This window comes from Delphinapterus leucas, chromosome 1 (genome assembly GCF_059928025.1).
Source record: "Delphinapterus leucas isolate spDelLeu-1000000601 "Yukka" chromosome 1, BTC_Dleu_Yukka2, whole genome shotgun sequence".
Classification (NCBI taxonomy): Eukaryota; Metazoa; Chordata; class Mammalia; order Artiodactyla; family Monodontidae; genus Delphinapterus; species Delphinapterus leucas.
Window position 1 is genome coordinate 132,288,867 of NC_143129.1, and position 13,694 is coordinate 132,302,560.

General features: G+C 45.1%; 1 protein-coding gene across 1 annotated transcript; it reads right to left on the reverse strand.

Annotated features, from left to right (window-relative positions):
- Positions 1-10,393: 10,393 nt before the first annotated feature.
- On the reverse strand, positions 10,394-13,466 carry GADD45A (growth arrest and DNA damage inducible alpha). The gene is made up of 4 exons (XM_022581132.3): positions 13,308-13,466; positions 12,674-12,775; positions 12,188-12,425; positions 10,394-11,079 (listed from the first exon to the last, which is right to left on the reverse strand). The coding sequence occupies exons 1-4, from the start codon at positions 13,349-13,351 to the stop codon at positions 10,966-10,968; spliced, it is 498 nt and encodes a 165-aa protein (XP_022436840.1). The 5' UTR covers positions 13,352-13,466; the 3' UTR covers positions 10,394-10,965.
- Between the last annotated feature and the right edge of the window lie 228 nt (positions 13,467-13,694).

Genomic DNA, 13,694 nt, shown 5'->3' on the forward strand with positions numbered 1-13,694 from the left:
GAATTTTTTAAAGAAGGATTTAGGCTAGGTAATTGTTAACATTTCTTCTAGCTTTAAATCTTATACAAATTTGGGAGAGGAGAGCAATTCACTTTGGGTCACTTTTTTGCCATCTTTACCCCCAGTCATTTTACATTTTCCTCCTTGAATCGAAAATCAGGAGGAAAAGAACCAAAGTCTAGAGTATGGGGTCAGAGAAGGGTATGTGGGTTTTCCGAGTATAATTATAGATATTTAAAAGATATTTTAAAAATCACTTCCTGATACTTCAGCTACTGACTCATCATCAGGGCAGGAAAGAATTTTTAAGGAAAAATGAATTGTAGAAAGGTATTTTGTATATAAGCAATTAATAGAATTAAATGAGCAAAGTTCTTCAACAAAGTATCAACAATGTCTCATGAGTTATAACTACAGAAAGAAAAATACCCCACTCGACATTAAATGTGGATAACACAGCATTTGATTTTTAGAAGCAGGACAAAGAGGAATTCATTCATTTGTTGAGCTCCTCCTGGGAATATGGTAGCTCCTACTAGCTAAGTATGTCCTAGGATAAACCCAGAAAAGACTAGGATCTCCCAAGATAGTGAGGGTGGGGATTGGGGTGGGCATTACTGTGCAATGTGATCAATGCTATTATAAGAAGTCGCCCTGCCTGAATGAGTCAACAAAGGTTTCACAGAGGCGGCACTGTATCAGTTGGGCCTTGAAGGATGAGTAGGAGTTTGTTAGTGAAGAATAGGGAAAGGTTATTCTCAGCAGCACAAAAAGTGTGTACAAACGCTAGGTTCTAAAGAAGTCTGGGTTATCAGATAACAGATCTCTGTGGCAGGAGTGTGGGGAGAAGAATGTTGATGAGGCTGGGAAGGAAGTTTGAGTCAAGTCAACAAAGGCTAAGAGTTTCTACTGATTATAAAAGGCAAGGGGAGGGAGTTGGTAGAGTGGTTTAAGCAGGGTCTCGACATGATAAGCCTTGTTTTCTTAAAGACAGAGTGAAGAAGGAGAATGAACTAGTGGAGAAAAAGTGGCAGTAGTGTTTCTAACCTCTGCTGAGCCTCCAGCAGCATTTTATAATTCTGTTATTGGTCCTTGTTCAACTCCTCCATTCCAAACCTTTAACACCCTACTCAAACCCCCCTATTTATCTCCTTCCCATCAAGCAAATAATCCTGCCTTCCCCATCAAAAACATGCTGGGGCCATTTGGCCTGAATTCTTAAAACTTCCTACCTTTCCACATCCAAATGTCTCCATCACACCCAAGCAAATAACTTCCATCAGTCTCACAGGTGAGCAGCAAGTCCTCCAGCTATTCCTGAAGCCGCTTATCCTCTTTTCTCCTTTCTTATCAAAATTTCCCAACAGTAGTCCACCTTCCCTGTCTTCTCTTCCTCACCTCCCATCTTCTCAATCAACTGCAATGTGGCTTTACTCACACCAACAGAGCGAAACTGATGTCATCCAATAAAACGGCCAGTGAACTCTTTTTTTTTTTTTTGGAGGGGAGGTGTTGGATCTTCGTTGCTGCACACAGGCTTTCTCTAGTTATGGTGAGCAGGGGCTACTCTTTGTTGCAGTGCGTGGGTTTCTCATTGCAGTGGCTTCTCTTGTTGCGGAGCTCGGGCTCTAGGTGCACGGGCTTCAGTAGTTGCAGCACACAGGCTCAGTAGCTGTGGTGCTCAGGCTCTAGGGTACACGGACTTCAGCAGTTGTGGCCCACGGGCTCACTAGTTGTGGCCCACGGGCTTAGTTGCTCCACAGCATGTGGGATCCTCCCAGACCAGGGATCGAACCCATGTCCTCTGCATTGGCAGGCAGTTTCCCAACCACTGTGCCACCAGGGAAGTCCCAGCCAGTGAACTCTTAATTTCGAAATTCAGTGGAAACTTTCAATCTCTGCTTCAGGGACCCCTCTAACAGTGGGAATTATTCTCTCCTGTAAACTCACCATTCTGCCCCACTAGCTTCTGCGACATCAGACTCATTTTTCCCCTCTGTCTCCTCTTCCTATGTCTGCCTTCTAAAATCCCACCCTCAGTCCCAGGTTTCTATCCTTGACCCACTGTCGCTCTTCTCACTTTATCCATTCTTCTTGGAGAGCTCATCCACTCTCACTGTTAGTATACACTGAGGATTCCCAAATCCAAACATCCAGCCCACCTTTTATCCAAGCATCCAACTTACCTGTTCTACTGGACATTTTTAACAGATAGTCACACAAGGACTTGAAACAAAATGTGTCCAAGACTAAAGCCATCTCCCCTTGCAAAACTTTAATTGACATCAGTATCATCGTTAAATTGCCCCAGCTGGAATCCTGAGAGGCATTCAAGAATTCCCCTTCATTCCTTACATCTGATCACCCAGTCTTGCCTATTTCATTTCCCAAATATTTCTAAAATCCACCCCTGATTTTCCTCATCCACTGCAAGTTCAGGCATGTATCACCCCTTGACTGAACTACTGGAAAACGTCCCATCTAGACTCCAGCCTCTGTGGTTGCCCCTGGTATTAGGATAGCCAACTGTTTCTGTTTACTTGGGACTGTCTCAGTTTTGGCCCTGAAAGTCTCGCATCCAGGAAATCCCTCAGTCCTACTTCTAGTTGCAAATAAAACTAAAACCTGATTTTTAGTTGAAAATTAAATTACGCATAATAAAAAATCCATGGGCCTCCCTTCAGGTACAGCTGGATTTAGCTCTGCTTTCAAGTGTCACCTCTGCCCTTTACTCTTTAATAGACTTACTCTCCACAGCAGGCAAGCGGCTGCCAGCAAGCCTAGACTCATCCATTAGCTTGGTGGCACTGCAAAGAGACTATAGACTTTTCTACTCTGGCAGAAAATTCTCAGGAAGATTTCTGATTGGCCCAGCTGAGTCACATTATCTATCCCCACACCAATCACCATGGCCAGGAAGATGAGCCAGGCCTATATTCCAAATCTATTTTTGAGGCTGGGGTGAGGGGTGCTAACAAGAAAGAAGGTTCATGGAAGGAAGGAGGGGAGCAGGACAGACAAGAACAATGAACAGCTGTCCCTTTACATTACACTCCCCTCAAATCCCATTGCACTGATCTGGGCAATTAAATGCCTCTGAGAAGAGTAAACCATAGACGACTGTTAGCCCATTTTACTTTTCTATATAAAATCCTCGGCGTCCCCTCATTGCCTGCAGGGCAAAGCCATGCTCCTTAGAAGGACATACAAGGCCTTCTGTGAGCTGGTCTCTGTCTACCTTTTCAGCCTACCTTTCTCCACTCCCTTCCTTAACAGTTAATCCTGTACCAAACACCACAGACTGAAAGAATCCCTCGTGCACCGCATTTTTCTCCCCTCTCTTCTAACCGTGCTTCAGGACTCAGGTCAAGCATCACCCTTTCCTGGAAGGCTTCCTCACCACCACCACCCTAAACACACACACACACGCACGCACGCACGCACGCACGTGCGCACACACACACACACACACACACACACACAGCATGCCCACACACACCATGCCCAAAATGCCAAGACACCGCACCACCTTAAATTCTGTGTCTGTCAGCTCCCTACACTAGACTGCAGGTAGAAACTGCACCATAACCATCTTTCTATAGTAAGTTCCAGCACAGAACTTGGCACACAGTATGAGCTCAGTGTTTGATTTTGAACAGAAACTACTCTGATAATCCAAATGGGTGATAAAGGACCAAATTAAGTTAATGGTAATGGAGAGGAGAAACTGGATTCGTGGAAATTAACAATTTAATTGGATAATGTCTTTCCATATTCAGTTCTGTTCAGCTATGTAGTTGGCTGGAGGGTTTCTTTTTCACTTAAGTCACCCTCTAATTTACAAACATAGAATAATGATACAAAATACATACATAACATACATGCATAGAAAGTTACCCACTCGTGGGAGAGGTAATTATCATGGGAGATGCAATTATCGTTAGGTTACATATATCCAGTACTTCCAGGAACTGAGCCAAGTGCTTTGCTTTCTCTGCATTGTTTCCTTTAATCCCTACAAAAAGTCAACGATATAAGCCTTCTTTATTTTCCCATTTTCTGGAAGAAATAACTGAGGCTGAGAGAAGTTACACTACTTTCCCAAGCCCTAGCTGGGATCCAGGACCCAAGCTCAGCTCTTTCTGGCTAGAAAAGCCTATTGTCTTAACTGCTGAACTCTTATTCTTGATCTTTTACCAGCTCTGTCCTTAACAGTTATACAAAGAAGCAAAAAACTCAGAAGGCTCTTTTGATGAGCGTTTTTGCAGAGTGCTCATTTTGATGGTTGCAGCGTGATTACAGTATGGTGACGTAATCAGGTATTAAGTGGGGATACTAGGGAACTTTGCAGCTTTTCTGCATAATAAGTTCTCAGACACTTATTTGTAGAAAATACGTTAGCATAAAGTACCCAAGGACACAAAAATCACTTCTTCTGTGATGAGGTTACAGGATGAAAGAGAACAATTCTTAGAATTCTCTCCTCCTGTTTTTTGGTCTCCTTTAGTTTACCGGGGGCTCTGTTCCCATTTACCGGGTAAGTAAAAGATTAGATGCAATTAGTTTCAGCCTCCCGGGTTAACCTGTGCTGTCTGGTTGGTGTCTTTGAGAGATGGAGTTCACAGTAGAATTTTGATTTTCACCTTCCTCTCCATGTGGCTTTGGAGGGGTCTCTTGACTTCTCTGAGCCTCAGGTGCTTTGGCAAGGAATCAAATGGATTAATAAATGTGAAAGCAGGGCTTCCCTGGTGGCGCAGTGGTTGAGAGTCCGCCTGCCGATGCAGGGGACAAAGGTTCGTGCCCCTGTCCGGGAAGATCCCACATGCCGCGGAGCGGCTGGGGCCCGTGAGCCATGGCCGCTGAACCTGCGCGTCCGGAGCCTGTGCTCCGCAACGTGAGAGGCCACAACATTGAGAGGCCCGCGTACCGCAAAAAAGAAAATAAATAAATAAATAAATAAGAAAGCACATTATAAGCCAGAAAGTGCTAATGGATATAACAAAAATAGGAACTCCACTCACTCTCCAAGCTCCTTACCTTGTGCCTGATGCCGAGCAACACTCTGTACAACAGGTTGTTTTTATCATGCTGTCAGCTTCTTGTCCAAGTGCCCAGTGCTGTGTCGGGCACATAACAGGTCTGTTGATCGGTCAGTTCAAGGCAGTGCTAAGAGCCAACCTGTTTGTGGACCTCCCACCTTTTGTAGTTCTTGTAATTTGTACAGTAATCACCTTAGTAAACTAGTAAATTCTAACTCTGTCCACACGTGGCAAATTGTTCTGGTTATACCTCTTCCCTGAGAATCTCTTCAACCTTTGCAGAGAAACATGTATCCCTCAGCTCCTGGTGGGCTAACATCAGGGAGACTGGAAACTGATGTGGTGAAAGCTGCTCCCTGCCCCTGCCCCCGCACCAAACTTCCTTAAGCATGATTCTGCTCAATTTCAGCTGGAAGAACTCCAAGAAAGCAGGCAGTGTTTCTCAAACTTCCCTGATAATAAGAATTACCTGAATTTACTTGTTAAAAAAATAAATTCTGAGAATTTTCCCAGCCCCACTTAATCTGAAGCTCCTGGGAAGGGGTCTTAAAGCTGTATTTTTAACACTATCAAAAACGCTAGGTCTTCATTATTATCGGAACAATGTGAGAAATTCTGGAGGGCAAATCCCTCATTTTACACAGGAAGAATCTGAGCCCCAGACTGAGAGATATTTGTCATTGGGGGGTGAAGTGTGGACCTCACATGCCTAAAAGGATTAGGAAGGAAAGCCTAAGTGAGTCCAGCAGGCTTAAGTTAACAATAGGGAGGGGTGAGGTCTGTGGCAAACTGGAAATCTTTGTCTCAAAGGGAGGAGCCTCCCTCAGCTGCAGCCAATTGCTTCCATGCAGAATGTGAACCCACTGTTGCCACATACAGCAAATTTCCAAGCGACAACAGAAATAAAGATTTTTCGAAGAAATTTCTCCATGTTTAAACGTTGGCAAGTGATTCCCCCCCAAAATTGTTTTTAAACATCATGTGAGCCAAATTTCTCTTGGCTACCAGTTTCCAACCTCACGTTAGGACTCTGTGAGCCACAGTTTCATCTTTTCCTAGCCTCTGTCATGGTGGTAACAGCACCCTGCCTATTTTCTCAGTTTTAAGTTTTGAAATGGCTTTCTATCGCCTAATGAAAAAAAGGCTGGCTTGAAGGGCCCTTCATGGTCCTCCCTACCACCCTTTCCCACATTATCACCTGTCATTGGAGAATATGGATTCCAGGACCAGACTGCTTCAGCGTGCATCATGGACTTGCCACTTACTAACAAACAGCTCTGGGCAGATTTTTCTCTCTGTGTATCAGTCTCTTCACCTTCAAAATAGAGGCAATAATAGTACTGATACTTCCATAGAGTTGTTGTGAGGCTAATGAGTTACCATAAGGTTCTTAGAGCTGTGCTCAGCGTGTAGTAAGCCCTATGTGAGTGGTGTGGTTGCCTCAGAAACTCGCCCCAAACATGCCTCAAACATACACTCGAGAGCTGCAGTTCCTGTCCAGGAAGACGTGCCCTTCACAGTCCCCTGGCAGATCTCTTCATCCTTTGGTTGCTCTGGATCTGGCAAACCTTCCCGACCCCCAGGAACACTTAGGCCTTGAACATAGCACATCATCGCTGATCACCCTGCATCACAGGTGTCAGTCTTCTACACTACATTGCACACAACCTTGAAGGCAGAGACCTTATTTTTTCACTTTTGTAGCCCCGGGACCTAACACAGTGTCAGGTACATGATGGGCTTTCAATAAATAGCATTAAAGAAGTGAATGTGCTAACCTTCACAATTTCCTTATTTGATGATAAACTTCTTAAGGACAAGTGCTCTTATAGGCTACATCTGTGTATTCCCCACAGCACTTAGCAGAATTACATTCAATATTCAATCAATTAAGTAATTTGTGTGGTTGCAAAATACGATGCTAGCTTCTGGTCAAAGAACTTACAGACTTTGGGGCTTCCCTGGTGGCGCAGTGGTTGAGAGTCTGCCTGCCCGATGTAGGGGACGCGGGCTCGTGCCCCTGTCCAGGAGGATCCCACATGCTGCGGAGCGGCTGGGCCCGTGAGCCATGGCCACTGAGCCTGAGCGTCCGGAGCCTGTGCTCCGACTTTTTCTACTTGTCATCCCCATGTGCCCTCCAGAAATCTCTACCCTTTGAATTCTCATAGCATTTCTCTGGGCCTTTCTTATGTTACTGGGCACTTTTGCTTTGGATTACATCTATTGATGTGCATGCCCTAGTTACTTCACTAGGCTGGGAATTCCTTGAGGCCAGAGGAAGTGTCTGATTTTTCTTAGATTTCAATATAACCAGCATAGCCCCTTGCCCATAATAAGCTCTCACTAAGTACTTCTTGGTGATCTTCATGAATATAACGTTTTACACAGTTTCTTATGTTTATCTAAGTATTGTTAAAAAGGAACAAAAAAAGATTCAACTCAACTTGAGGGACACTGGCTTGGTGTTAAATCATGCCATTGAGAGTTTTGTTCATTTAAAGGAAATGCACCTCACTGCTTACAGCCTTCTACCACATATCAAAGAATAAAATTTAACCCATATAGTTGAAAATTGGGAAACTGATTTTAGAAGGGTTACAGTAAGGCATCTCAAAACAAGCTTTGAAAATACTTCCAATTAACAATATACAAACAGCTCTTTCCTAGTCATGACCCTTTTTTCTTTATTTGGGAAATAAAACATGTATTATGGAAGATTAGTTACCTTCATGAGTCCTTTCATTATATAAGTTTAACTTACTGAGGGCCTTGGTGAACTGTAGGCAGGAGAAGTCAATGCTATTTACGACACTGAGGTGAAGCTGCCAGTGGAAAAAAATAGGTATTTTCCACAAACAACACACTGTAGGTAGACGAGGGGATTTTTGTCCCTGTTGTAACATTTTCACCTACTTGCAATAAGTAGGCATTTAAAGCACAACTGAAAAATATTAGCATCATTTAGAGGCAGAATCTGCCCTGGTAATTGCACACTTGTTTACAATTAACTCAATTGTTTCAGATTGGATTTTTCAATGCCTTGTTACTTTTGGGTTATGTTCAATCAGGAGCAAATAACAACAGTTAAAACTTAAAAACCAAAACAACAACACTGAATTAATTGTTGAGATTTTTCTGAAACCAAACAACCTGAAGGATGCATACTACCACTTCATATCTCTAAGTACTATGAATTGAGAATACAGATTCAAAACACTTTTCTTAAAATATATACCATGTTATAAGCAACAGATTTCTCTGATGCCTTAAAAGTTTTTCTATTGCTATCGCCTAAGTTTTCGTAATAGACACACTGTATTGGCACCTATCAGATGCCAGGTAGTTTGCATCTATTATTTCTAAATCATTTAGTCAACAAATTTTTTTTTTTGCCACGCTATGTGGGATCTTAGTTCCCTGAGCAGGGATTGAACCCGCACCCCCTACATTGGAAGGGTGGAGTCTTAACCACGGGACCGCCAGGGAAGTCCCTAGTCAACAAATATTAATTCAACACCTACTGCTTGCTGAGAAGTGTGCTAAGTACTGGGCTACAATTATGAACCAGACATTGTTTCTTACCTTCAGGGAGGTTACAGTCCTGTAGGAGTGAAACAACTCTGCAAGATGGTTAATTTTATCTCCATTTTGCTGATGAAAACGGGATGCACTGGGACTGATCCTGGCTGTACCCCATGCTCTTTCCGCCAAGGAATGCTGCTTCTCCCCACTCCGCCTTCCTACTTTAATTCACTCATCTTTGCAGAAGCGTTTTTAATCAAGTAGTTGTGGGAAAGAATTGAAAATATTTTTACTTTAGTGGGAACGAAAAGAAATTCTGTTTAAAACTCACTGCTCTCAATCTTTTGATAATGTAAGAAACAAATATTAAATACCAGTTATGTTTTGGATCAGGCACTAGCTTAAATAAGATACAACAAGTCTAAACAAGGCCTAAAAACCCACATTTCTAGTAGATGTGAAAAACAGAAACTTAATTGCAAGGTGAAGGGCTCATGGGCCTATGTTATTCCTAAAATATACAGAAATGTGGAGCTTTTAGTTACTGTTAGCTGGTTTTCTCTCCTCTGACTTCTACTTTTTCCTGATTGTATGTAGTCATGACAAGGGTGGGAGACAGATGGCAGGGGAGCCATGGGGGCTTATGGTTTGAGAAGGAGGCAAAGAAAAATCATGTAGACCAAAGCTATATTAGGCCTCGCCTCAGTAGGCATTTTTGCTTTCTTTGGCTGCATCTACAGGAGGTTATTGCAGTTAATTATCAAGTGACTGTTCCAAGTAAAAGATGACTGTTCTGCTGAAGCCTTTCATTTCTTTTGCTCTTTTCTTCCACCTCTCCCATCTAATTTAACCAAACCCCTCAGAACCATAGCAGACATGTTCAGCTGGAAGGCACACAGCTCTAGAAAGAGAATTAAGGGTACCAGAATATTTAGCAGGCCACTTTCCTGTTTGTTCCCTGAATATGCTTCTGCAAAATGCACGGCCTTGGACTGTTCCAGTCACTTTCTAATTGGCCTTGTTACCTACAGCCGATTATCCCAATAACTCGTCTTTCAGTCTCCAGTGTTATCTTCCTAGAACACTGATCACGTCACTCCCTGCGTGAAGGCCTCTGCAGACTGGACAAAGTTTACAGAAGGAAGCCCAAAAGCTAAGGGTGACACAGAATGCCCTTTACAGTCTGGGCCTAATCGCCACTTACCTTTCAGCCTTATCTCTCCCTTATCTTTCTACACCAGAGGCACACACAGAATCACTTTGTTCCCTGAACAGGTTTTGGTCTTTCGGGCCTCCACACCTTTTCAGAAACTAGTGTGCTGCTGCTAGCAATATCCGCTTCCTGTTTTAAGATCCAAATAAAATAATCTCTCTCCAGGAAAAACTTCACTGGTCTTACAGGTACCTTTGGTCACTCTCTCCCCTCTGCTTCCTTAATATGTTGCATATAATCTTATTACAGCACTAGTATCATTGAACTATAAATATTTATTCAGGTTTTGCAAGTGCAATTTCTAGCACTCCTGTTCCCTAACTCTAACCCCAACTCCTCTTAAGTCATCGTTTTTCTGACTTTGGATGTAGGGTAGAGCAGGGCATCACTAAAATGTCCACTAAAGAATGAATGAAAAGCAATATTATGCCCCCATGTCTGGCCCAAATGTTTAAGAGTGGAAAAGAATTATATATACATACACACACACATCTATATATACAGACACATATACTATATGTATATGATTTCACAAGGGTTTTAATTTTTCCATATTAAAAAGAAACTTCTTTAAAAGAAAGTCCAAGTTAAAAGAAACAAAACACACATAAAGAAATGATGCAATTATTCCATACCAGTTTATTGTTAAGTATTGTGTTTCAAAAAATTTATAGCATAAATAACCTTTCATGTCATAAAATAACTTAGTACAATTTATAATAAAACTTTGAGAATTTAACATCTCATCAAAATACAATAAAATATGGTTTTAAAATATGATTAACCCTTTCTGCTTTTTTCTTTTTTACTTGAGGGCATATAAACCAAAATTACCCAAACTACTGCCGCACATTTAAACTTTAACAAAGCATATTTGGTTTATTTAAATGTAACTCAACCATCCTAAATTAATACATAGTTTTGTTTTCCTTCCTGCGTGGTTCTTTGTAATTTTTGTTCCTTTTGACTTGTATTTCTGTTTCCACACAGCTTCCTTCTTCATTTTCACCTCTTTCCATCTGCAAAGTCATCTATCTCCGGGCTCCCAGAACATGTAGTTGAACTCACTCAGCCCCTTGACATCAGTTTCTGTAATCCTTGCATCAGTGTAGGGAGTAACTGCTTGAGTAACTACAAAGGTATTTCAAAACTTCAGTGCAATTTGGTTCAGTTATTTTCATTCAGATGCCATCACCGTTCAGGGAGATTAATCACTGGAACCCACTGATCCATGTAGCGACTTTCCCGGCAAAAACAAATAAGTTGACTTAAGGCAGGATCCTTCCACTGTGATGAATGTGGATTCTGGGAACAAATTTAGAAAAAATAAATTTACTATTAAAAAAGTCAGCCTTTGCTACTTATTATACCACTTTTGAGGGGAAGACACTCGAACATTCTATACTTTGGCTGTGTGACACAGAGACCTGTTACAACCATAAAAAATAAAATTTCTTCTAGGTAGTTGGGTATCCTGCAAAATCATTCAGGGTAATTCTCTACTAAGCTGTACTCTTCAAAGTCTGAGTATAGTCTGAGTACATGAAACCCACTGAGCCATATACATATATATGTATGTTTTCATAATATTTATTCAGTTTTGCATGAAAGTATTATTCACAGGCTTGCCCTACCAAACTTGTACCTTGGCAGAGACCTGAGTGAAACAACTGTGAGAAATATTTCCATGTTGGGCTACCAGGAGGTGAGAGCTGCATAGCAGTTAACTAGAACTGCCACCTGTTATCCTCCCAAAAGAGACAGTAGTAATTTTTCAGGAGTAGCAAAATAACTAGGCTGCCACTTAAAGAGATCAGCCAAAAAGTAGTAAAATGTAAAAGACAAAACGATCACATTTACCTCTGTAAACACAAGTTATCTACCTACCAAAGGTTTTTATGGGGTGGGGGGAGCTCCATTTTAAAATATACAAGATTGCAAAGAAAAAATTTCCACTCTATCCTCTCAATACATTTCTAGGGAATTAATAAGGTCTGTCTCCCACACCATTTCTATTTTTAGCTCTGACTGGCAGAGAATGAAGCTGACTCCTTAATGAGGGTGAGCCAGGAATTTATTTGGCTTTATCTAATCTGCCCTGCTAAAGGAATTAGTCACGGGAGGTAGTGCAGATGTAGGTAGGGAGTAGCTGGGCTGACAATGCTGACTCACAAGGATCTCTTCCGCTTCTGGCAGCCTCCAACGTGCTTAGACACGTTCCGTACCAGAGAAAATCCCAAGGATGAAACTAGCACATCTCGGCTGAAAGTCCAGCCACACTCTTTGATGGGGCAAAGGCGCCCAGCTCTTGACCCTCACCCATTCCAGATCTGGAGTCAGGCGACTTTCAGCCGTTGCGGACTTCCTGCCAGGACTCTAACCGCGTCCTGCCCTTAGTCCCCTTCTCCCTTACCGTCACCAGCACGCAGTGCAAGTCCGGGGGCTGCTCCGCGCCCTCGCTCAACGCGGGGCCCGCGTCACTCTCCAGGAGCAGGAGCTCGGCCAGCCGGCCAGGGTTGCTGACGCGCAGGATGTCGATGTCGTTCTCGCAGCAGAACGCCTGGATCAGGGTGAAGTGGATCTGCAGAGCCACGTCCCTGTCGTCGTCCTCGTCCGCCGCCAGCAGGCACAGCACCACGTTATCGGGGTCGCTGCGTGCGGGCAGGGACGGGGCTGATGAGCCCAAAGGCAAGACCCGCCGCGTGGGCGCTCGCACCCCGCGCCCACGTCCCGGGGGTCGCGCCCCGGCCCGCTTGCTCCCCTTGGGACAAGCAGCCTCAGGGCAGATGGAAAGCGTTAGGAAGTGGCACTGCTGGCCGAGGGGGCGCCCCTGGAAGGCGACCTCTCCGGGCTGGGGCGGGAAGAGGAACCACGAGGGACACGCGAGGGTTCCACTTACACGTTGAGCAGCTTGGCCGCCTCGTACACCCCGACGGTGATGGTGCGCTGACTCAGGGCTTTGCTGAGCACTTCCTCGAGGGCATCCCCCACCTTATCCATCCTACACGCAGGCAGAGCAAGGGGATCCCGTCAGCCCGCCGCCCCTCGGGGCCGTCGCGGCCCCCTCGCCCTGCGCCGCGACCCTCCCTCCCGAGCGCACGCGCCACGGCGCACCTGGGCCTTTGCAAACCCGGGGTTCCCGGCCTGTCACCCCCCGCCCCCGCCGTGACCCCTCGCACGCCCAGAGGCCGGGCGTCCAGTGAGAAGCCCCAAGAGTGCCACCCGCCACCCTCTCCCGAGGGCACTGCCAGTCCCCGGCGCTGGGCGAAGCCACAGGCTGCCGGCCGCAGGAGCCGCACCGGCAGGGACGGTCACTTCTGCCCTTTGCAAAGGCTCGAGGGGCTCGACCTGCGTGGGGGGCACGCTCTTTCTGTCCACGCACGCCTCTAGTGTCCCGAGAAAGAAAGGCAGGATAGGAAGTACCCTCTGCAAACTTTTAACCGCTCGCTCCCCGCAAACCTTGCACAGCCCGGCAGCACTGGGGTGCGCGCAGTGGGCAAGCAGATTTCAGGGAGAAGCTCCGGCTGACTTGCCTTTCGGTCTTCTGCTCTCCAGCCGAGAATTCCTCCAAAGTCATATTGCAACTGCAGGTGCCCTACAGAGAGAGAGCGGCTTGCGGGCTGCTCCTGCCACGTGGGCGCGCGGGTGCCTGCTTTCTGCACTCCTTCTCAGGCTCCTCCAGCGCCCGCCGCCGCCGCGCCGTCCGCCCCTCCTGCCCCCCTCGCTCGCTCGCCCGCCGGCTCTCGGCCCCCCGCCTCGCCACGGTCCACTACAGCGACGCGGCAGCTGCCTCACAGCCACTGAAGGACAAAGGCCCCCCTCGCCGGAGTTATCCTGCCAACCCCCAGCCAACCACCACCCGCCTCATTTGCATGCGCGCAGCCATTGGGCTATGCAAATCAGCCTGCTCCGACAATTTG